The sequence below is a fragment of the Xenopus tropicalis genome, chromosome 7, assembly GCF_000004195.4.
Source record: "Xenopus tropicalis strain Nigerian chromosome 7, UCB_Xtro_10.0, whole genome shotgun sequence".
Lineage (NCBI taxonomy): Eukaryota > Metazoa > Chordata > Amphibia > Anura > Pipidae > Xenopus > Xenopus tropicalis.
In genome coordinates, this window is record NC_030683.2 from 12,681,897 (window position 1) to 12,706,965 (window position 25,069).

The following is a 25,069-nucleotide window of genomic DNA, read 5'->3' on the forward strand; positions in this document are numbered from 1 at the left end:
TAACAGTATTGGAAAATAAGTTTATTTCTGTAGGTACCAAATACATTATGGCACATCTGTTTCACATAAATAAAAAACTTTGTTCTAGAGATTGGTGTTCAAGTTATCCCAGATCTGTACACTCCCTGAGCATTATGTATAATAGATCCCCTGCTACTAACAGGCTTTATACGGCCTGTGTCCCTGAGCAAAACTAGAGAATTCCTATGGGAAATCCTATGCAACGGCCGATGGGTTGGGGTAGCTCCAGCAAAATGTCATTGTTCTTATTGGCTACAGGTAGGTCTGGCTTAATGTACATTCCAGTGCTCTTATTGGCTACAGGTTGGTCTGGCTTAATATACATTCCAGTGCTCTTATTGGCTACAGATAGTCTGGCTTAATGTACATTCCAGTGCTCTTATTGGCTACAGGTTGGTCTGGCTTAATATACATTCCAGTGCTCTTATTGGCTACAGATTGGTCTGGCTTAATGTACATTCCAGTGCTCTTATTGGCTACAGATTGGTCTGGCTTAATGTACATTCCAGTTCTCTTATTGGCTACAGGTTGGTCTGGCTTAATATACATTCCAGTGCTCTTATTGGCTACAGGTTGGTCTAGCTTAATGTACATTCCAGTGCTCTTATTGGCTACAGGTTGGTCTGGCTTAATGTACATTCCAGTGCTCTTATTGGCTACAGGTTGGTCTGGCTTAATATACATTCCAGTGCTCTTATTGGCTACAGGCTGGTCTGCCTTAATGAACATTCCAGTGCTCTTATTGGCTACAGGTTGGTCTGGCTTAATATACATTCCAGTGCTCTTATTGGCTACAGGCTGGTCTGCCTTAATGTACATTCCAGTGCTCTTATTGGCTACAGGCTGGTCTGCCTTAATGTACATTCCAGTGCTCTTATTGGCTACAGGCTGGTCTGCCTTAATGTACATTCCAGTGCTCTTATTGGCTACAGGTTGGTCTCTTTGTAATTCTATTCCTCTTCTAAGTTTGAAACTAAACTAATGAGCCCTGTAGGATCATGTAGATGATCAAGGACCAACGCACCAGTCTTGGGGGAATACAAGCCATAAAGCATGGAAGGAATGTGTGACTTTCACAGGAAGGAAGTACAATTATGTGCCCAGGAAATGCACCTTCCCACCATCTCAAGCAATTCTGCTCTCGTATTTGGGGATATACTAATTGTTCTGGATGGCCTACCATAGCCTTCATGCCCCTCACTGTACCTTTTCCTTGTATACCAGGTTTTAGGTAGTAGGGATAAGTCATTGTGCCCCCATGGAACCTGTCCATCCTCCAGTCTCCATACCTACTCTTCTCTAGGGGGTCAGCTGGTATTTGCTGGTGCAAGAACACTCCTGCTTTCTCCTGTACAGAGGCAAGTTTCCTGGAGTTGGTATCCTTCCCCGCCAGCCCTTCAGGTGGAGAACGTTCTCTCCTTGCCCCATGGCTGAGAAAGTGCATATGTTGAGGTTCCCTTTGGTCCTGTTCTCAATAAGCAAACCCCCAACAACATCCGTTCTTCAACCCCTCACCCACTATATACAGGCAAATTCATTTGTAAATTATACTTATACTCTAGTAAACGTCAACATTCTTCTCCCGTCCACTTTGTCCTATGGGCCGTGGTTAGTGGAAATGTTGCTCATATTTACACTATGAATACAACATGGGATGCATCATTGCAGTTTCCATTTATATACATACATCATGGTGCCCACTGTGGCAGCCACTGTTGTCCTCCTCTCTATAATGGAGCACCCATACTCATATTCAAGATGCCCACAGTCAATAGTCCACGAACGTCACCTTTTTTGTGGTCTCTCCTTAGGGCTGCACTCTTCTTTTTAAGATATCGATGAAGTCGTCTGCGGGTTTGTTGAGGCCTTGGTTTCGGAGAGTTTCGATGAGGTGCCGAAGTGCCCCCATTTGCCCGTATTGCACATACCAACTTCTAAGCAACTGGTACCTTCCTTCGCGGCCTTGTCCATTGGTGTTTTTAATGTCATCTATGGTAGGGTTGGAGAGGCCCATTCTCCTGACACACTTCACCACGTCGTCATGCAGCATAATGTCCGCCAGGTCTTGTAGAGGAGTTTCTAAATCAATATCTAAGGAGGAAAAATAATTGTCATGTGATTATGAATTCACTTTAGGATACTGGAGAATTTTTTAGCAATGCATTTTGAGCATGGGAAAATATCTCATATAGTTTATATATATATAGCCATAGTTCCTAGGTGGATGAACCTTCTCAATATAGGGTAATAAAGCAGCTAAAAGTCAAATAACTGTGTGTCTACTATAGAATAAACCCACTGTTTGAAATCCCCATGCTAAAAGTATAGTAATAATGGAGCCTATGTATAGGATGGAAATGCCATTCAGTTTTCCTTGTATATATTAAAAACTATCAGGTCCAGAAACTAAAAACTATCAGGTCCTGAAAAGTCTCAGTCCCAACTGAAATTTCTCTTGGGCTAAGCAAGCATTTCCCTCAGGAAGTACAGAGATACCTAATTCTCTGCTCTTCCCTTTCCAACAAAAAGTCAACCTTGGACTTCAAGGAGAAGATCAACCAGGGGATTCCCATTGCAAACTTTAGACGGATGTGTCTGTGTGCATCAAAAAATTTTCTACTGTATCTTCTGACCCAAAGAGGTCAAGAGTTTTTACATCCTAGTCAACTCATTCATTCAGGTACAAGACTAGCTCCCCTTTTTCAAAGCCATGGGAAGAGAGCAGCCCAAGGACTGTCAGGTTCACTTGAGATAGACCCTGGGTCCATTTATAGGAGTCCCAGTCCCAACACAAAGTTCCCTTTGGTTTAGCAAGCATTTCCCTCAGGAAGTACCCTGGAAAAGAGAGACTTCATTCTCTGCACTTCCTTGTCCAACAAAAAGTCAACCTTGGTCTTCAAGGAGAAGATCAACCAGGGGATTCCTATTGCAAATGTCAGACTGATGCCACTTTGGCCATTACTCCTTTCTATTGTATCCTCTGACCCAAAGAGGTCAAGGGTTTTTACATCCTAGTCAACTCATTCATTCAGGTAAAGACTAGCTCCCCTTTTTCAAGGCCATGGGAAGAGAGCAGCCCAAGGACTGTCAGGTTCAATTTGTAGGAGTCCCAACACAAAGTTCCCTTTGGTTAAGAAAGCATTTACCTCATGAAGTACCCTGGTAAAGCGAGATTTCATTCTCTGCACTTCCTTGTCCAACAAAGTCAACTTTGGTCTTCAAGGAGAAGATCAACCAGGGAATTCCTATTGCAAATGTCAGACTGATGCCACATTGGCCAACAAACGTCTTTCTACTGTATCTTCTAACCCAAAGAGGTCAAGTGTTTTTACATCCTAGCTAGCCCATTCATTCAGGTACAGGCTCACTCGACTTTCTCACACCCATGGGGAAGAGAGCAGTCCAAGAACGAGAAGTGGAGAGATATAAATCTCTGTATTGGGTAAGTGCAGAGGTAACAGGATCCTAGTGGGGTTGTACATATTAAGTCAAGTCTGCTTGGGATAGGCAATGGGTCTCTTTTGTAACAGCCCCAACAGAAACTCTCCTTCATTTAGCAAAATGTTTATTATTATTATTATTATATTGTTATTGGGTACAGATTTGTGATTCTCTGTACTTCTTGTTCCCAGGTTGCTCTTATTCCCATAACAAAGGGCAACCATGGTCTCCAAGCAGAAGGTGGCCCAAGGGTTCCCACTGAAGTGATTTCTATGGGCAATGTAATTCAGACTGAGGGCCAGTCCACCATTAAACGACTTTCCACTGCGTCTCCTGTCCCACAGGTAAATCCTGCAGGTCCAAGACTTGGTCCCCCTTGGGGGCCCATGGGGAAGAGAGCAGCCCACGAACAGGAAGCAGAGAGAACCAGAGCTTGGTCTCTCTTTTCCTGGCCCATGGGGAAGAGAGCAGCCCATGAACAGGAAGCAGAGAGAACCAGAGCTTGGTCTCTCTTTCCCTGGCCCATGGGGAAGAGAGCAGCCCACGAACAGGAAGCAGAGAGAACCAGAGCTTGGTCTCTCTTTCCCTGGCCCATGGGGAAGAGAGCAGCCCACGAACAGGAAGCAGAGAGAACCAGAGCTTGGTTTCTCTTTCCCTGGCCCATGGGGAAGAGAGCAGCCCACGAACAGGAAGCAGAGAGAACCAGCAGCTTGGTCTCTCTTTCCCTGGCCCATGGGGAGAGAGCAGCCCACGAACAGGAAGCAGAGAGAACCAGAGCTTGGTTTCTCTTTCCCTGGCCCATGGGGAAGAGAGCAGCCCACGAACAGGAAGCAGAGAGACCAGAGCTTGGTCTCTCTTTTCCTGGCCCATGGGGAAGAGAGCAGCCCATGAACAGGAAGCAGAGAGAACCAGAGCTTGGTCTCTCTTTCCCTGGCCCATGGGGAAGAGAGCAGCCCACGAACAGGAAGCAGAGAGAACCAGAGCTTGGTCTCTCTTTTCCTGGCCCATGGGGGAAGAGAGCAGCCGCACGAACAGGAAGCAGAGAGAACCAGAGCTTGGTTTCTCTTTCCCTGGCCCATGGGGAAGAGAGCAGCCCACGAACAGGAAGCAGAGAGAACCAGAGCTTGGTCTCTCTTTCCCTGGCCCATGGGGAAGAGAGCAGCCCACGAACAGGAAGCAGAGAGAACCAGAGCTTGGTCTCTCTTTTCCTGGCCCATGGGGAAGAGAGCAGCCCACGAACAGGAAGCAGAGAGAACCAGAGCTTGGTCTCTCTTTTCCTGGCCCATGGGGAAGAGAGCAGCCCACGAACAGGAAGCAGAGAGAACCAGAGCTTGGTCTCTCTTTTCCTGGCCCATGGGGAAGAGAGCAGCCCACGAACAGGAAGCAGAGAGAACCAGAGCTTTATACCTGAGGAATTACTGAGGTAAAACTGTATTCTTCATAATGGGGCTTTGAGTATTGTCTTAGGTTCCCATGCCCTACCACCAAGTCAGGGAATAGAAGACTTTTTTGCATTAAATCCATAACCTTGTCCCATGAAAAATGAACACATTTGTACATAATATTTTTTTTTTTACCTTCAAGGTGTGAAGGATAAGGCTAAAAGAGAAAAAGAAACAAAATGTGAGTAAAAATTAATATTTTCATCGGCGGCCAATCAGAATGCATGTAATATTGACAAATGTCACTCCTATATTAATGAATGAGAATTGACATTTATACATTTAATGTGGGAGAAAGCAATGTAATAAGCAGTGTAGAATAACATCATTACCTTGACTAGGGGAGTCAGTGTTGGAGGCTAATGATAAGGGGGAAAAAAGAAAAGAATAAGAATATGGCACTTGTGACTGTCACACCCATAGGGCCACTCAAACCCTCTTAGTAGTGGGTCCTACCAGTAGCTCCAAAAGAACTGACTAGCATCCATGGCCACACCCTTAGTTCACTCAAGCCACACCCTTCGATGCCCAAATCCACCCAAACCCTGTACTTTGCTATACAAGACCCACTTGTACTGTGGCCCACAAATGACACCATGGAATCTGCCGGCGCCCCTCAATGGTGCCATGCTCATAATACACAATGCAAAACAAATTGCAAAAAATGGCTGATTGTGCCCTTTTTCTGCATTTTGCACTGTAAATGATCCCCACTGTCGGCGGAACTTGAGCAGCTGGGAATACAAATAAGATGATTTTTCCTAGTCCAATAACCAATATGGTGCAAGCCGTTTACCTGGTATATGGGCCTGGGTTTTTGTCTGCATCTCTGCAAAGAGAAAAGTCTTAATTATTTATCAGCAACTTATTTTGCCTTTTTGGCCATTTATTTGTGCCTCTCAGTACAGATATTTGTTGTTCTGTCAGTGAGGGGCGACTTTCTACAACACTGGGAATTTGCCCCCAAGCACCAGAAAATAAGCAGCTACTAAAAACTGCCTGCTCAAAAATTTGAGGTCAATGTGGGTTTAGCAAAGATATTTGAGGTCTGGTCTGTACCAGTACTGCACTCCCCAGTTTAACTGGCCATTATGGGTGGTGGGGGCCTGCCAAATAGAATGGGACCCAATGAAAAATAATGCACTGGCTTATATGATCACACTCCAGGCCATGGCTCATTCACGTTCCACTCAAAGGAACCTTAACTGCTCTGTGTTCCAGGGGAGGAAGAGAAAGGGTGCGCTGCTCTGTGTTCCAGGGGAGGAAGAGAAAGGGTGCGCTGCTCTGTGTTCCAGGGGAAGGGTGCGCTGCTCTGTGTTCCAGGGGAAGGGTGCGCTGCTCTGTGTTCCAGGGGAAGGGTGCGCTGCTCTGTGTTCCAGGGGAAGGGTGCGCTGCTCTGTGTTCCAGGGGAGGAAGAGAAAGGGTGCGCTGCTCTGTGTTCCAGGGGAGGAAGAGAAAGGGTGCGCTGCTCTGTGTTCCAGGGGAAGGGTGCGCTGCTCTGTGTTCCAGGGGAAGGGTGCGCTGCTCTGTGTTCCAGGGGAAGGGTGCACTGCTCTGTGTTCCAGGGGAAGGGTGCGCTGCTCTGTGTTCCAGGGGAAGGGTGCGCTGCTCTGTGTTCCAGGGGAAGGGTGCGCTGCTCTGTGTTCCAGGGGAAGGGTGCGCTGCTCTGTGTTCCAGGGGAGGAAGAGAAAGGGTGCGCTGCTCTGTGTTCCAGGGGAAGGGTGCGCTGCTCTGTGTTCCAGGGGAAGGGTGTGCTGCTCTGTGTTCCAGGGGAGGAAGAGAAAGGGTGCGCTGCTCTGTGTTCCAGGGGAAGGGTGCGCTGCTCTGTGTTCCAGGGGAGGAAGAGAAAGGGTGCGCTGCTCTGTGTTCCAGGGGAAGGGTGTGCTGCTCTGTGTTTCCAGGGGAGGAAGAGAAAGGGTGCGCTGCTCTGTGTTCCAGGGGAAGGGTGCGCTGCTCTGTGTTCCAGGGAGGAAGAGAAAGGGTGCGCTGCTCTGTGTTCCAGGGGAAGGGTGTGCTGCTCTGTGTTCCAGGGGAAGGGTGCGCTGCTCTGTGTACCAGGGGAAGGGTGTGCTGCTCTGTGTTCCAGGGGAAGGGTGCGCTGCTCTGTGTTCCAGGGGAGGAAGAGAAAGGGTGCGCTGCTCTGTGTTCCAGGGGAAGGGTGCGCTGCTCTGTGTTCCAGGGGAGGAAGAGAAAGGGTGCGCTGCTCTGTGTTCCAGGGGAAGGGTGTGCTGCTTGTGTTCCAGGGGAGGAAGAGAAAGGGTGCGCTGCTCTGTGTTCCAGGGGAAGGGTGCACTGCTCTGTGTTCCAGGGGAAGGGTGCGGCTGCTCTGTGTTCCAGGGGAAGGGTGCGCTGCTCTGTGTTCCAGGGGAAGGGTGTGCTGCTCTGTGTTCCAGGGGAAGGGTGCGCTGCTCTGTGTTCCAGGGGAAGAAGGGGAAGGGTGCGCTGCTCTGTGTTCCAGGGGAAGAAGGGGAAGGGTGCGCTGCTCTGTGTTCCAGGGGAAGGGTGTGCTGCTCTGTGTTCCAGGGGAAGGGTGCGCTGCTCTGTGTTCCAGGGGAAGGGTGCGCTGCTCTGTGTTCCAGGGGAAGAAGGGGAAGGGTGCGCTGCTCTGTGTTCCAGGGGAAGAAGGGGAAGGGTGCGCTGCTCTGTGTTCCAGGGGAAGGGTGCGCTGCTCTGTGTTCCAGGGGAAGAAGGGGAAGGGTGCGCTGCTCTGTGTTCCAGGGGAAGGGTGCGCTGCTCTGTGTTCCAGGGGAAGGGTGCGCTGCTCTGTGTTCCAGGGAAGGGTGCGCTGCTCTGTGTTCCAGGGGAAGGGTGCGCTGCTCTGTGTTCCAGGGGAAGGGTGTTGCGCTGCTCTGTGTTCCAGGGAAGGGTGCGCTGCTCTGTGTTCCAGGGGAAGGGTGCGCTGGCTCTGTGTTCCAGGGAGAAGGGGAAGGGTGCGCTGCTCTGTGTTCCAGGGGAAGGGGTGCGCTGCTCTGTGTTCCAGGGGAAGGGTGGCTGCTCTGTGTTACAGGGAAGGGTGCGCTGCTCTGTGTTCCCAGGGGAAGAAGGGGAAGGGTGCGCTGCTCTGTGTTCCATGGGAAGAAGGGGAAGGGTGCGCTTGCTCTGTGTTCCAGGGAAGAAGGAAGGGTGCGCTGCTCTGTGTTCCAGGGGAAGGGGTGCGCTGCTCTGTGTTCCAGGGAGGGAAGGGTGCGCTGCTCCTGTGTTCAGGGGAAGAAGGGGAAGGGTGCGCTGCTCTGTTTCCAGGGAAGAAGGGGAAAGGGTGCGCTGCTCTGTGTTCAGGGGAAGAGGAAGGGTGCGCTGCTCTGTGTTCCAGGGGAAGGGTGCGCTGCTCTGTGTTCCAGGGGAAGAAGGGGAAGGGTGCGCTGCTCTGTGTTCCAGGGGAAGAAGGGGAAGGGTGCGCTGCTCTGTGTTCCAGGGGAAGAAGGGGAAGGGTGCGCTGCTCTGTGTTCCAGGGGAAGAAGGGAAGGGGCTGTCTTTCCAGGGGAAGAGGGAAGGTGCGCTGCTCTGTGTTCCAGGGGAAGAAGGGGAAGGGTGCGCTGCTCTGTGTTCCAGGGGAAGAAGGGGAAGGGTGCGCTGCTCTGTGTTCCAGGGGAAGAAGGGGAAGGGTGCACTGCTCTGTGTTCCAGGGGAAGAAGGGGAAGGGTGCGCTGCTCTGTGTTCCAGGGGAAGAAGGGGAAGGGTGCGCTGCTCTGTGTTCCAGGGGAAGAAGGGGAAGGGTGCACTAATTAATATTAGGGGCCAAAAAATCACTGAGATGTGTCAGGTTCCGGCCCTGGAGATATACTTACTACACACAGCAAACCTGCACCTGGAAGAAAAAAACAAACTCAGTGTTTATCCAGCCGTACAGTAATAGTAGGGTATAACTATGTGACATGCTGTATTGGGTCAGTACTTACCCACAGCCACTAGTATCAGAGCTGCTAGCAACCCCCAGCGGTACCGACTCCCTGCACAGGGGGAATAAACATACACATATCATGAAATATCTCACTGCACTCTCCATGCAGAACTATACAGATTAAAGGGAACATCAAACCTCTAGTAGTACACTTGTTACTCTCATTTAATGTTACTCTAGTTGTATAGAGACCCAGGCTTCGAGAAAAATATGTACCTGTACTTTATATTTTTATTTTATATTCATTTCTATTCTATTCTGTCCTTCTAAGACTTACCTTTGCCTAACCATTCAGGCACAGGTTGCTAAGGTAAATAAGACCCTAGCAACTAGACAGCTGCTGATATACCAAACTTGAGAGCTACTGCACAAAAAGCTAAATAACTGAAAAGCCATAAAGAATAAAAAATGAAGACCAATTACAATATTTCTCAGAATATCAATGACTACATCATACTAAACGTTAGTCTAAAGGGAAACAACCCCTTTAAGCAGATCAGTAATTATGATTAATGAGATAAAAGTGCACAGAGATTTGGCTATAGATAATCATAGACTTGTGTTTAGGTTTGGGTTTGGCACACTGATCTTTTTAAGGATGAAGACACACGGAGCTACTAGTAGCAGCTACAGAAACAGACAATGCTGATCATTTACTGATAACTGTCTCTACGTGTGGTTTAGCAGAGGCAATTCTCAGTATTGTCTATGGCAGGGGATTTTCTGGAGTTTAGTAGCTGCTACGAGATGCTGAATGATTCCTGGCCGGATACACACTCCTAACCATGTACCATGATAGGCACTTACGGCACAGAACTACTATACTAAGTGACCCATATATATCCCCAGTTGCCTGTAGGTGGCAGCATCGCCTTAATCACTGAATTCCACATTTCCTGTAAAGTGTCAGTTTGGAAGCACTGAATTATGGGTTTTTTGTTCCACGCTGAAGAACAAAACAGTAGGTTTTGGTGTATATATATATATATATATGCCGCATTTGCCCTTATTCCCCCACATAAGAACAAAGCAGGATTTACCTTTGTTGCACACTGTGTCTCTTGTCTCCGTGCAACTCTCAGCAACGCCTTTCTCACATCTACAATGAAAGGCACAAACGTTAGGGACTGGCATTCCTTACAATCGCATCTCTCAGTGTCTCTGTTCTACCCCAGGAAAGTGAGTGCCGGTATCAGGTCCACATCCGATCACTCCACTCACCAGAGAGACGGGTTCTACCCCACAATATCAGAAGTTTATATGGCCCATTCACGTACCCTGACGCAGTGAGCAAAATGCACTTTCGGACGCAATCACCATGTTTTTTTTTTCCCACAATGTTGGGTTTTTTCTCCAGAACTCATCCATCATTGCACAAGCAATAGGGGCTTTGCATTGGATGCAGTTTCACTCAGTCTGACTTACTGTGCCCAGTGCGACTGCGTTCTTTTTGTCAAAATGGACCCAAGTGCACGTCACTGTAAATCGGACACCGCTGTGTTGAATATTTTCCCAGTCTGCCCGGCATCAATTTCAGTAGCCGCAGCAGTGCCCAATTCAGCACAGAACTGAGGAAGAACTGGTCGACGCGGAGCGCATTTGGGAGCAATGGGGGGAAGAGTGCAAGTTGCTCACTGCGCCGGGGAAGAAAATGAGCCCTAATATCTATGTATCCCATATGTATAACCAGTGCTTCGGACTTGTTCCATCACAAATTGGCAGATTTTCAATAACGCTACGGGAGGCTAAGCCTGCCCGAACCTGATTGGCACCTTAAAAAAGAAAAACTCTGTTTCTGCGCTGCTCTAGAACTTTTAACATTGTGGCAGGGTTGCCAGATTTATTTTCCCATACCAGTCAGTTCTAAAACCAGCCCAAAACTAGCCGAAAGGCACTTTGGAAGTAGCCCAAAAATAGCCCAATGTGCAATGAAAAGAATTAAAAAAAAATAAAAGAAATATATGGGAAAACCTGCCTTTTTAAAGCGTATAATCACTACCCATGCCCTGTGCCCCCTCTCCACTTACTGGGATGGCTGATAATTCCCTCTGTGTCCAGTCCAGTTTGGAAGTCACTACAGACAGGGTCGGACTGGGGGGTGCAGGGCCCACCGGGGCTCCCGCCCCAGGGGCCCTGCAAGTGCCCCAGCCGCGTCCCCTAACCCCCCCCCGGGCCCCCGCCTGACGTCCTCCCCGAGCGCGTATAAATTGAACGCGTCGGGGAGGAACAGTCAGTAGGGGGGAGCGCCGGCAAGGGTCGGACTGGGCCGCTGGGGCCCACTAGGGCCGGGGCCCACCGGGATTTTTCCCGGTGTCCCGGCGGCCCAGTCCGGCCCTGACTACAGAAATATAGCTTAATGACCAACTGCAATACTGCCCCCACATCATAGTAGAGAGTAATATTACAATCCCATACCCTATAGAGCAGGGAGCAGGGGGTAGAACAGACAGGTTGAGCCTGAAAGAGCAAATAGGAATACAAAATGGAGCCTCTGTCTATACTGTCCAAATGCATGCTGGGTATTGTAGTTTTATATTTATCCTAGCTGTAGGTGAATTGTTAGATACAAACTACATTACCCAGCATGGAGTGGAACAGGCACACTAGGGGAAAAAAAAACTTCCAAGTTTCCAAACTACAAACCCACCAAGGCTCCAAAAAATAGCCTAAAGCTGTACTATGGCGGGTTTGTACTTTGGATTAGTAGCCCAATTTGGCCGGAAAACCTCCAACCTGGCAACCCTGCATTGTGGAAATCTTTTTTTTTTGCGGAAATGATTCTGTTGTAATCAGCTGTGCTCTGATTGGATTTTTTTTTCCTGCGGCTTCTCCAATCAGAGTGCAGCTCTCTTTACAAACAGGAAAAGTGACCAATCAAGGCACAGATGTAGGCAATGCTGGGGAGATATTACAAACTGAAGGCAGTGCAGAAAGACTTAAAAGAAGGATTTGTGGGCTGTAATTTTTTACCTAAGATCCTTACCAGCTCAACCTTCCATCTCACCCTTCCAACTAATATACCGATGCCCACAAATGGAACCTACAGAAAAGCCCAGTTGTACTCACTGAGTGCACGGCTGGCAGTGATCGCAGCTCCTGGGGTCTTGGGTGGAGTTGGTTCCGCAGAAAAAATTGACTTTGCATTTACACACTGTATTCCGGAAGACTGTGCAAGGAGAATGAACGTCCTCTCCTGAAAGGTGCAAGCATCATTATTAAAGGAAAACTATACCCTCAGAATGAATAACCAACAGTTTATATCATATTAAGTGACCTATTAAAGAATCTCCCCAAACTGGAATATATATATCAGTAAATATTGCCCTTTTACATCCTTTCCCTTGAGCCGCCATTTTGTGATGGGCTGTGTGCTCCCTCAGAGATCAGCTGACAGGAAGTGATGCAGCTCTAACTGTAACAGGAAGTAGTGTGGGAGCAAAAGGCAGAACTCTGCCCATTCATTGGCTGATGGGGCCTAGCATGTATGTGTGCCTTGGCTTGTTTGTGTGCACTGTGACTCCTATGATCCCAGGGGGCGGCCCTTAGTACTTAAAATGGCAGTTTTCTATTTAGTATTACCCAATGGCACACACTACTAAAAAGTATATTTATATGAAAATAGCATCATACTAAAAGTTAATCCAAAGGTCCCGTTAATGAATGGGTACTGAAATACTGATCCCATGAAGTACCATGAAATACGCCTGCATAGCTTGGTAGGTAGGGCGTGATTGGTAGGGGCCATCATTATTAAGTGAGGACATGCAGAGAGCACATCTGTCTGGGGTCTGGGTGCGCCTACAACTGCCCCCCCCCCTCAGGAATACCGCCATGTCACCCACAGGTAGCACTGTATTCATGAGGACAGCTGCAGGTCTCAAGAGGCAAAAATATAGGAGACTGCACCCTAAAACAGAGTGAGTTCACCCCAAATCAAACCCTGACCTTAAGAGTCATGCAACCCCCCCCCCCCCTGCCCCAGAGGCCAAGCCCACATTACTGGAACCTACTGAGTCCGATACCCACCTTGTTCCGGGTCACAGCGTTTGCAGAGGAGGCACTGATGATATCCATTGGGTTTGTCCATGTAATCTTTTCCATCAGTGCAAGGCTGGCAGTTGGGTTTCTGATGATTCTCCTGGCAGTCGTTCTCTACGTAGGTCCCTACGTGAGTATAACAAATACCTGGTAAACCTACTCCCATAGCTTAAGGTATCACCTTCCATCACCTTCCTGGATATTATTGGTTCGGGATTAGGATAAGGAGGGGCTATTGGAGATGACATGGAAGCTTGTGTCCAGCCGTCCAAAAAAAACAATGGCAGGTTGGGCAAAGCTGAAAGTGCAAAATGAACCCACAGTGCCAGCATATGAGTGAGGGTGAAACATTTGGCTCTTAATATTTAATATACAAATTACAATGGGAGAATGGAAATATGCAGTTACGTGTACATACCAATACTTACCCGAATCTGTGCTGCAATATCTTAATGATGCAAGTTAATGATTAATATGGTACATACCAGTTTAATTTAGAAACTCTCCAGTCATCCAGAGACAAGCAATAAAAACAGAGAGATAGACAAGTCATTCCTAGATTTATGCTTTTTAGCTTCACTATAGGTGTATCTGATGTAGGAGGGGCCAATGAGATATGATCATTCATTACTCACAGTATAAAACTCATTCTACATTTATTTCATTATAATGCTGTCCCATATAGGACACTTCATAGTGATACTCAGCCTGCAGCCTTGTGCCTTTATATGGGCACAGAACCCCTCAGTGACTGCTAATATCCTTATCATTTACAGTAGGGGGTACATTATCCCTTATAATACATGAGTGATACTCAGAGTTCCCTGTATAACTCAGCCTGCAGCCTTGTGCCTTTATATGGGCACAGAACCCCTCAGTGACTGCTAATATCCTTATCATTTACAGTAGGGGGTACATTATCCCTTATAATACATGAGTGATACTCAGAGTTCCCTGTATAACTCAGCCTGCAGCCTTGTGCCTTTATATGGGCACAGAACCCCTCAGTGACTGCTAATATCCTTATCATTTACAGTAGGGGGTACATTATTAAATAGAGAACTTACCAGCTGGACAGTTCTTACAGCAATATTGATTTCCAGGATATTCCCCATCTTCACATTTTAATTCTCTTTTAAAAAACCTACGCAGTGGCGCTGACGGTTTCCCAGTGTATGCGGGTGAGGTATCTCCTATATTATTTATTGCAGATGCAGAGTTCCTTTCAGCTGCCTGTGGATATAAAACAATAAATACAAAATATAAGTACAGGTATGGGGCCTGTGATCCAGTGTTGTCACTCCCAAATGTAGGGTAAATCTACTTAACTTCACCTACCACCCCCACACCCACGGTGGGGGAAACAATCTGGGGGTGATAGGTGCCCTTTAAGATGAGCCCTGGGTTTATATGAACAACACCCCTTAGATACTGCCCCTGGGTAATTGGAAATAGTCTCCCATACTGCCTGCCCGGGTACTTCTGTAATGATTCCGGGGTGGGCTTGCTCCCAACAGAAAAACAAGGCCCTGATAAGCTAATATTAAGAGCTATATTTGCAATTGTTACTCTTTTGCTGTAGATTCTATAGAGGTGATACTGGCTCGTTGTGCAAATTCATTTAGGGGGCAATAATCAGTCTATGGAGTCAGGGGGTAAGGGATAGAATGCACAGCCCATAGAGTAAGGGCACAGTGCCGCTGGCATAAGAATCATTTGGGGGCAATAATCAGTCTATGGAGTCAGGGGGTAAGGGATAGAATGCACAGCCCATAGAGTAAGGGCACAGTGCCGCTGGCATAGGAATCATTTAGGGGGCAATAATCAGTCTATGGAGTGTGGGGTAAGGGATAGAATGCACAGCCCATAAGGGCACAGTGCCGCTGGCATAGGAATCATTTAGGGGGCAATAATCAGTCTATGGAGTAAGGGGATAAGGGATAGAATGGGCAGCCCATAAGGGCACAGTGCCGCTGGCATAGGAATCATTTGGGGGGCAATAATCAGTCTATGGAGTCAGGGGGTAAGGGATAGAATGGGCAACCCATTGTGAAATGGCACAGTGCCACTGGCATAGGAATCATTTAGGGGGCAATAATCAGTCTATGGAGTCAGGAGATAAAGGATAGAATGGGCAGCCCATAGTGTAAGGGCACAGTGCCGCTGGCATAGGAATCATTTGGGGGGCAATAATCAGTCTATGGAGTCAGGGGGTAAGGGATAGAATGCACAGCCCATAGGGAAAGGGCACAGTGCCGCTGGCATAGGAATCATTTAGGGGGCAATAATCAGTCTATGGAGTCAGGGGGTAAGGGATAGAATGGGCAGCCCATAGGGAAAGGGCACAGTGCCGCTGGCATAGGAATCATTTAGGGGGCAATAATCAGTCTATGGAGTCAAGGGGTAAAGGATAGAATGCACAGCCCATAGGGAAAGGGCACAGTGCCGCTGGCATAGGAATCATTTAGGGGGCAATAATCAGTCTATGGAGTGTGGGGATAAGGGATAGAATGGGCAGCCCATAAGGGCACAGTGCCGCTGGCATAGGAATCATTTAGGGGGCAATAATCAGTCTATGGAGTCAGGGGGTAAGGGATAGAATGGGCAGCCCATAGGGAAAGGGCACAGTGCCGCTGGCATAGGAATCATTTAGGGGGCAAGGACGCCCTTTGGCTACACTGCATTCACATTCTCCTAGTGGGGCAATAGAGCCCCGTTATGTGTAAGTGCCCACACACTGCAGTGCAAGGGGAAGCTAAGCCACAGGGGGACGTGCACTTACACTGTAAGTTACACACAAAGGGAAATTACCAAACCTAAGCTAAAACTCAGTTGCTTCATAATGTCACCACTACGGACAGAATAATACCCACTGTTTTATACCACACTGCTGAGTTACCCTGGCCATACCCACCCAATATGCCTGAAACCCAACCCCCTTTTTGCCCTTTTAGGTCCACTATTCGGGATTTCCCTGTCTGTATCGGGACCGTTGAGTTTAGGTGGATAACCACAATGGGTCAGGGGAGTTACAGAAAATTAGCAAGTTCACCATGTGTTTCGGCCATATTCCTACAGTTCTGGGGTTCCTAAGATAGTTAAAGTAATACTGACATGGGAAAACATGTTTTTTTCCAAACCCATCAGTTAATAGAGCTTCTCCAGCAGAATCCTGCATTGTAATGTGTTTTTCCCATGGGGCTAGCCATATTCTTCATTTCCCAGGGTGCCACAGCCATGTGACCTGTGCTCTGATAAACTTCAGTCTCACTTTACTGCTGCGCTGCAAGTTGGAGTGATATCCCCCCCCTCCCCCCCAGCAGCCGATCAGCAGAACAATGGGAAGGGAGCAAGATAGCCGCTCCCAGTAGGTATCAGAATAGCACTCAATAGTAAGAAATCCAAGTCCGGCTTGGGACTCCTCCAGTTACATGGGAGTAGGAGAAACACTAGGTTAGCTGAAAGCAGTTCTAATGTGTAGCGCTGGATGAAAGCTCAGACTCAGGCACACTTTACTGCTGCGCTGCAAGTTGGAGTTATATCCCCCCCCCCCCCACCCCCAGCAGCCTATCAGCAGAACAATGGGAAGGGAGCAAGATAGCAGCTCCCAGTAGGTATCAGAATAGCACTCAATAGTAAGAAATCCAAGTCCGGCTTGGGACTCCTCCAGTTACATGGGAGTAGGAGAAACATAGGTTAGCTGAAAGCAGTTCTAATGTGTAGCGCTGGCTGAAAGCTCAGACTCAGGCACACTTTACTGCTGCGCTGCAAGTTAGAGTGATATCCCCCCCCCTCCCAGCAGCCGATTAGCAGAACAATGGGAAGGGAGCAAGATAGCAGCTCCCAGTAGGAATCAGAATAGCACTCAATAGTAAGAAATCCAAGTCCGGCTTGGGACTCCTCCAGTTACATGGGAGTAGGAGAAACAATAGGTTAGCTGAAAGCAGTTCTAATGTGTAGCGCTGGCTGAAAGCTCAGACTCAGGCACAATGCACTAAGATGGCGCCTACACACCAATATTACTTGCTGTGTAACAGTGTCATTTAGAAATAAAAAGTACCCCATAAAAATCATGACAGTGTCCCTTATAATAACTATTAATTAGTCTACAGTGTGGGTTTATTTGGCATTGCCAGAAGGAGCAGTATGGCAGCCGACACAAGCTCAGATAAAATAAACCATTTGAATCCCAATTAGAGCAACATAAAGGGAAAGTGAAACTACCCTATAAACATATTCTTGTCATTATACTGTAACATTGCGTTATTGCTACACACACCCGGCTCAGCACTGAGGCTGCATTTTTATTTTTAAAGCAATGTCTTTCCTTTTCCATATAATCTTATTAACCCTTCCACCCCCAGTAAGGTAAAGCCAGTGACGTACAAAGATGGTAGAGCGGCACGGTGCCCGGGCTTTCTGTATGGCATTTTATTGCAGATTACCCCCAGCAAACAGGTTGTTACAATAGCTGCGAGGTTCCATTTTGTTGTTACTATTGAACATTCAGTGCCGCTGACATTGGTGGTGCCATTAAAAATGAATGAGCACAATGGGAGGATGTGGTTTCCTATAAGCAGAGAATGAAGCCGCAATTATGTCATACATAGCTGTACTACAGATATACTCCTGCTAGCAGCTGTACTGAGTCGCAACTTCCCATCCCACTGTAAATTAAATATTTTAACCTGAGGAAGAGCAAGGTACCAAAATGGGCGCTTCACAAATGAGGCCCTTCAGCTGTACAGGTTGGTTCCTCAATAGTGATGGGCGAAATGTTCTGCCAGGCATGGATTTGCAGCAAATTTCCGTGTTTCACCATTGGCGGGTTGTTTTGTGAAACATTTGCAGCGCGTCAAAAGAATAGTCGTGCATCTAAAAATTATCACAACAATAGTCGCGGGCGTCAAAAGAATAGTCACACATCCAAAAATTGTCACAAGAATAGTCGCGAGCGTCAGTAGAATAGTCGCGCGTCCAAAAATTGGCGCAAGAATAGTTGCGCGTCAAAAGAATAGTCGTGCATCTAAAAATTATTGCAAGAATAGTCGCGGGCGTCAAAAGAATAGTCGTGCATCTAAAAATTGTCACAAGAATAGTCGCGGGCGTCAATAGAATAGTCGGGCGTCCAAAAATTGTCGCGAGCATCAACAGAATAGTCGCGCGTCCAAAAATTGTCACAAGAATAGTCGCGAGCTTCAATAGAATAGTCAAGCATCCAAAAATTGTCACAAGAATAGTCGCGAGCATCAATAGAATAGTCGCGCGTCCAAAAATTGTCACAAGAATAGTCGCGAGCATCAATAGAATAGTCACGCGTCCAAAAATTGTCACAAGAATAGTTGCGCGTCAAAAGAATAGTCGCGCGTCCAAAAATTGTCACAAGAATAGTCGCGAGCATCAATAGAATAGTCGCGCGTCCAAAAATTGTCACAAGAATAGTTGCGCGTCAATAGATTAGTCGCGCGTCCAAAAATTGTAGCAAGAATAGTTGTGTCAAAAGAATAGTCACGGGCAATATCCTTTTTTGCCGTGCAACATTTTTGCCGTTTTGCAAAACGGGACAGATTCGCTCATCACTATTCCTCAATGTTAAACACCCCCTACTGGGGACTGTGCTTCATTACAAGCCACTTACCCATTATCCCTTCTTGGTATGACTAGAGGCATTAGCTCTCAGCATTAGCTCTCAGCATTAGCTCTCAGCATTAGCTCTCAGCCCTATTTGGGCAGTACATTAGTTAGGTGCCAGAGTTTTGATGAAATAAGGAGGAATTCCCCTTTATGAAAAAGAGACCCCAGTTTGGCCCGACCTCTCCTGCTCCATTGCCTATATCTATAGCCTCTTAGGTAACCCTCGTGCCTTGCTCCTCTGATTCTGCTGCTCCTTAGTTGTACACTAGAGAGGCTGCACGGAGTTGTAGAAGCAAGTATGGGATAAAGAAACTAATGGGTTAATGCCATAAACGGTCTAAATGTTGCTACTTGTCTATCAACCAATCAGCAGGTAGCATTTACTAGTCAACTCTTTGAAAACACACCTCTGATTGGCTGCTATGGGTTACTAGATGTGGTCAAACTTCAGACTATTTATTACATTATCCCCTATGTTAGCTTTCTGGTTTTTATGGTCACTTCAGGGAAGCCATAAAGCAACTATTTCATTCTACAACCATAAAGCTGATACAAAATCTGCCCTAAATGATGTCTGAAATTGACATTGCAACATCCTTAGGTTACGTCAGGTGAAATTATATGTTTTTATGGCTCGAAAGCTTGCGTCTCCTTTACAATGTTATATATAATATTATTGATCTTCCCTTTATTGCCTAGGATCCTTGCCATAAAGCGAGACATTATTGCTGTTTTTGCATTAAAGGAAGCAAAGTCCAGGTAGGCCAGGGAGCAGGGGAATTCTGGGTAGTGCTTGGTGTATCCCAGGCTTCATACAGGGATTTTGAGCTTATTGTTTTATTATTACAGAGAAAAGGGAATCATTTAACCATTAAATAAACCCAATAGGGCTGTTCTGCCCCCAATAAGGGGTAATTATATCTTAGTTGGGATCAAGTACAGGTACTGTTTTATTATTACAGAGAAAAGGGAATCATTTAACCATTAAATAAACCCAATAGGGCTGTTCTGCCCCAATAAGGGGTAATTATACCTTAGTTGGGATCAAGTACAGGTACTGTTTTATTATTACAGAGAAAAGGGAATCATTTAACCATTAAATAAACCCAATAGGGCTGTTCTGCCCCCAATAAGGGGTAATTATATCTTAGTTGGGATCAAGTACAGGTACTGTTTTATTATTACAGAGAAAAGGGAATCATTTAACCATTAAATAAACCCAATAGGGCTGTTCTGCCCCAATAAGGGGTAATTATATCTTAGTTGGGATCAAGTACAGCTACTGTTTTATTATTACAGAGAAAAGGGAATCATTTTTAAAATTCTGAATTATTTGATTAAAATGGGAGTCTATGGGAGACGGGCTTTCCGTAATTTGGAGGTTTCTGGATAACGGGTTTCCGGATAAGGGATCCCATACCTGTATTGATTTATTGAGGCTGTTTCTGTGAATTTGACCTCTTTTCAGTTCAGCAATAAAGTTACTGTTAATGTTTACAAGAACCACCGGCGCCATGTTCTTGTGCTGATTCCCTTTAGAGACCTTTTACTTCCAACCACACCCTGAGGGCACCCAACCTACAGAGCAGCGGGAGCTACTAACTATAGGGTGACACAGTTTAAGGTGAAAGTAAATCTCAAGTCTGCGTGCAGCAGGAAATATAAATGTAATATTTACATTTCTCTAGCGTTTCCAGATGGTGAATACAATACATACAGGTTACAGCACTGACAACGATGCTTTATGGTCAAAATATAACACTGACGTTAAGGGAAAATGAATTTGCATATTTACAGAGTGGGTGGAGCTTTGCACTCATTTTTGCTCTCCCTTTTGTAAACACGGGTTTTCTATAGAACCACAACTGATAGAAAAAACTGGTTTCTATGAGAGAATGGTGAATGTTTGGGCAGGGTTTGTGCTCTCCCTATTATAAACAACCGCTGCCTGGAACCAAATGAAACTGCCTTCCCTGTTGCCCTGACACTGATGAGGGTGTAAGTCGTGCCAACAAATGAATCATTACATTCCAGAGATATCAGGAAGAACTTTTTAGGGTGTTATTAGTCCCTGAGGCTTATATAATAATGGTAATTCACAAGGAAATTGTGTGTAAGAGAAAATATTTTGCAGGAGGCGGAGCTACGGTTAATGAAAGTGCTCTCCCTATGGATAATAAGCCTGCTCTGCAATCACATACTTATGCTTTGTTAAGCTGGCCATACACGCACCGATACTATCGTCCGAAACCTCGTTTCGTACGATATTCGGTGCGTGTATGGCATGTCGGCGAGTCGCAGGAAGCTGCTGATATCGGACGACTCGCCGATCGGCCAGGTTAGAAAATTTTGATCGGGGGCCATAGAAGACGCCTGACCAAAATCTGCCGTCAGGGCTGAATCGGCAGAAGGAGGTAGAAATCCTATTGTTTCTACCTTGTTATCTGCCTGTTTCAGCCCTGACTGTGTGTGGCGGATCTGACGATGTTTCGGTCGCCCGAAACATCGTCAGATCACCACGTGTATGGCCAGCTTTACTATGCACTAAGAAACTTAAATGACACTGGCGGGGCTACATTTATACAGGGCCCCAACTACTAGCCGTGCCTAGAACGTAACCCAGAAACAAAATGTAACAACTTAAGGGAATCTGTTTTTCTTGGTATAACGTGACACATCTCTGAAAGTATGTATGAAGGGAAATTCCCTCACGTAGAAGGTACAATCAGCAGGTATACCTATTCCCTATTAGTCACGGATACACACGGAGGAAATGATACGTTTGAGTGATTCCTTACTATTGCCCAATACTAATTACTAAGGTTAAAAAAACAACTTTAAAACAGATATAGTGTACCCCCTACTATCATTTATAAGGATATTAGAAGTCACTGAGGGGTTCTGTGCCCATATAAAGGCACAAGGCTGCAGGCTGAGTTATACAGGGAACTCTGAGTATCACTCATGTATTATAAGGGATAATGTACCCCCTACTGTAAATGATAAGGATATTAGCAGTCACTGAGGGGTTCTGTGCCCATATAAAGGCACAAGGCTGCAGGCTGAGTTATACAGGGAACTCTGAGTATCACTCATGTATTATAAGGGATAATGTACCCCCTACTGTAAATGATAAGGATATTAGCAGTCACTGGGGGGTTCTGTGCCCATATAAAGGCACAAGGCTGCAGGCTGAGTTATACAGGGAACTCTGAGTATCACTCATGTATTATAAGGGATAATGTACCCCCTACTGTAAATGATAAGGATATTAGAAATCACTGAGGGGTTCTGTGCCCATATAAAGGCACAAGGCTGCAGGCTGAGTTATACAGGGAACTCTGAGTATCACTCATGTATTATAAGGGATAATGTACCCCCTACTGTAAATGATAAGGATATTAGAAATCACTGAGGGGTTCTGTGCCCATATAAAGGCACAAGGCTGCAGGCTGAGTTATACAGGGAACTCTGAGTATCACTCATGTATTATAAGGGATAATGTACCCCCTACTGTAAATGATAAGGATATTAGCAGTCACTGAGGGGTTCTGTGCCCATATAAAGGCACAAGGCTGCAGGCTGAGTTATACAGGGAACTCTGAGTATCACTCATGTATTATAAGGGATAATGTACCCCCTACTGTAAATGATAAGGATATTAGCAGTCACTGAGGGGTTCTGTGCCCATATAAAGGCACAAGGCTGCAGGCTGAGTTATACAGGGAACTCTGAGTATCACCCATATAATATAAGGGATACTGTACCCTAATGTAAGGATTTCAGAGTTATCATGCCAGGAATATGGAAAGGATACTGGGATCTGTAAACAGCTTGCCGGCTGCAGGATGGAGGTTAGAAAGTTATGTTTTGTTGATATGAGGTATGTTGTGTTTTTTTTAGCTGTAACCAGAGGCCACGAGTTGTAGTTTAGTACAGGAGGGCTAAAAATTGAAGTTCCTTCTGATATCCCTATGCATATTAGCCGGGGAGCCTATTATTCTCAATGATACAGAAATGATACCATCGCTACATTATAATATATAGTGAATAGTCAGGGACAGGAATGAGAATTACACGGGCAAATTCCATGACCACAAAAAGGCACAGGTCATGTAAGTTCCAGGAAAACTCTAATATCCTTATATTTTACAGTTATGTGTCATGTGACAGGTAATATCATCATTTATAACATATGACATCACTAACCATTTATAACTATATACTGCCCAGTCATATAGATTTGGGCAGTATTCTGCAATGAGGTTACATTGTATAAGGGTGAAGACACACAGAGCTACTAGTAGCAGCTACTTGTCGTGGCTACTAAAACAGACAATGCTGATCATTTACTGATAATTGTCTCTACGTGGGTTTTAGCAGAGGCTATTCTCAGTATTGTCTATGGCAGGGTATACTTCCCCTTTACTTCTGCAGAGTTGCCACAAGTCTAGGGTGATGGGTGAATCCACTGCCATACTCTGTCCATGCACTAGAAATGAAATAATCCCTAAATACAGGTATGAGAATGCTGGGGGACCTGGGGTCAGAGACAGCAACATGCGCTCCTTGCTATGGCGCCCCCTGCCTGTCTGCCAGAGTAACGCAGGCACTCATGCATCTGTGATTGGTGGAGAACAAGGGAGCCCCACCAATCATCATGGGGCGTCATTTGTTCAAGTTACAGCACTTTTTGGTCAGCATATAATCAAGCAATATGGTTATGGGCATTAGGGGCAGCTGAGGAATATTCTACCCTGATACTCAAGCCTTAATACCCCCCCACATAGGTATATAGAATGCCCTTCACTTTTGGGTAAACTGCAACGTAAAAGTAGAAGTACAACAACTGCTGGAGGGCAGCAAGTTACATATCATTGATGCGTATACTGAAACACAATATCATATGTCCCTTGAACTATTATTTACATTGTCCCCCAAAGGGCCCCCACTGGTGTTTAATACCCCTCTAATGCCCCCTCTGCTCTTCCCCACACACTGATCTGGGCTGGGCCTGCACGTCTGGCACAATAAATGGCGGAAAGCTTGCGTTGCCTCAAGGAGAACTGGCAGGGAAAGGGGTGAGTCCGGCCAATGGGCATTTTATAAAGCTTCTTATTACCCAGAAAGCAAAGCATAGACCAGATATATAGCAGGGTGGCAATTTGCGACTGAGGGGCGTAACTATGGAGGAAGCAGACCCTGCGGTTGCTGGGAGTGTAGGGGGCCCAGAAGGTCCCTAAATAAATGAGCAATTTCAATATATCTTGGTAGAACAGGTCACTTTACTAATGTTTTTGGGGCCCTAAACTTGAATTTGCTGTAGGGCCCAATAACATCTAGTTACACCACTGAATTGTGTCCTACAACTGCACTTTGCACGATGCGCTGATTAGATATTATATTATTATTATTATATTATATATATATATACACAGGGGAAGGAACTGCCAGACTTAATTGTAACCACAAGGCCAAAGAGAGCAGAACCCATAATAATAATGACAGCCTGGGGGCATATCCTGTCGTATATATAAATATTGTGGCAAGTTAACACACAGAATGGCACAGATTAAAGGGGAAGTAGGAACCATAGAATCTACAGCATCAGCGCTATGGAAGGTTTATGCCGGTGCAGTAGATTCTGTGTTGATTGCTATTAATAGCCATATATATATGTCTTTTCTCTTCCATTCTCTACACTGCAGGTTCTGACTCCTCAGCCAATGTAGCAGAGGCCAGCTGATTGACAGGCCCGGGGGATGATTGTGCAATAGCCGAGACTGTGACTCAGCTGCTTTCTGTATTGTATGTCTGACCCTGTCAACACTGCAACGGCCGGTCCTTACCTACTATGGGCTACTTAGTGCTATAGTTTAACCAGAACAGGCCCGGACTGGCAATCTGTGGGTTCAGGCAAATACCAGAGGGGCTGCTGTAAGGTGCCACAGACAGTCACTATTTATTGGCATGGGAGGGGGGGGGCTGTTTGTGCCTCTGGGTACTGGGAATGCCGGGGGGGCTGTAAGGTGCCACAGACAGTCACTATTTATTGGGCTGGGGGGCTGTTTGTGCCTCTGGGTACTGGGAATGCCAGGGGGGCTGTAAGGTGCCACAGACAGTCACTATTTATTGGGCTGGGGGGGCTGTTTGTGCCTCTGGGTACTGGGAATGCCAGGGGGCTGTAAGGTGCCACAGACAGTCACTATTTATTGGGCTGGGGGGGCTGTTTGTGCCTCTGGGTACTGGGAATACCAGGGCCTACCCCCCTGCAGGGGCTCCCCTGAGCCTCCCTAACCCCCCACCGCAGGGACCCCCACCCTGCTTGTCACTGCCCAACATTCCCCTCAGTAGCGATGCCTCACCCTTCCCACTACAGACCCGAAATTCCATGTACAAAGTCTAAACAGAACGAGTTGAAAGAAAGCAGGGCCTTACCAGGGCAATGAATAGGCAGATCCAAGGCAATAACATCTTGTCAGCCACTGAGAGACTGAGAGGGATGTGTCCCCGCTTGTACTGAAGTAAAATGAAAGTAGCTCCTTATGTCACTGCCGGGCTGACTTACTGAGCAAACAACTGAGAGCAGGAAACC

General features: G+C 46.5%; 1 protein-coding gene across 2 annotated transcripts; it reads right to left on the reverse strand.

Moving 5' to 3' along the window:
• fas (Fas cell surface death receptor) lies at nt 1–25,069 on the reverse strand. Of its 2 annotated transcripts, NM_001102729.1 has the most exon segments (13): nt 1–344; nt 389–738; nt 919–2,112; nt 5,040–5,061; nt 5,237–5,263; nt 5,701–5,733; nt 8,690–8,709; nt 8,801–8,851; nt 9,843–9,901; nt 11,869–11,995; nt 12,829–12,966; nt 13,908–14,073; nt 24,913–24,977. In NM_001102729.1, coding segments are annotated over 11 exon segments (963 nt in total). In that variant the 5' UTR covers nt 24,949–24,977; the 3' UTR covers nt 1–344; nt 389–738; nt 919–1,828.

Excerpts from the sequence above, each read along its gene's own strand:
- fas (XM_012965876.3), bottom strand. The coding sequence starts at position 24,948 with ATGTTATTGCCTTGGATCTGCCTATTCATTGCCCTG. Across the intron at positions 11,996-12,828 it reads ACGCTGTGACCCGGAACAAG|GAGAGGACGTTCATTCTCCT; the intron begins GTGGGTATCGGA and ends TGCACCTTTCAG. Across the intron at positions 5,734-8,689 it reads GTGCAGGTTTGCTGTGTGTA|AGATGCAGACAAAAACCCAG; the intron begins GTAAGTATATCT and ends TTCTCTTTGCAG.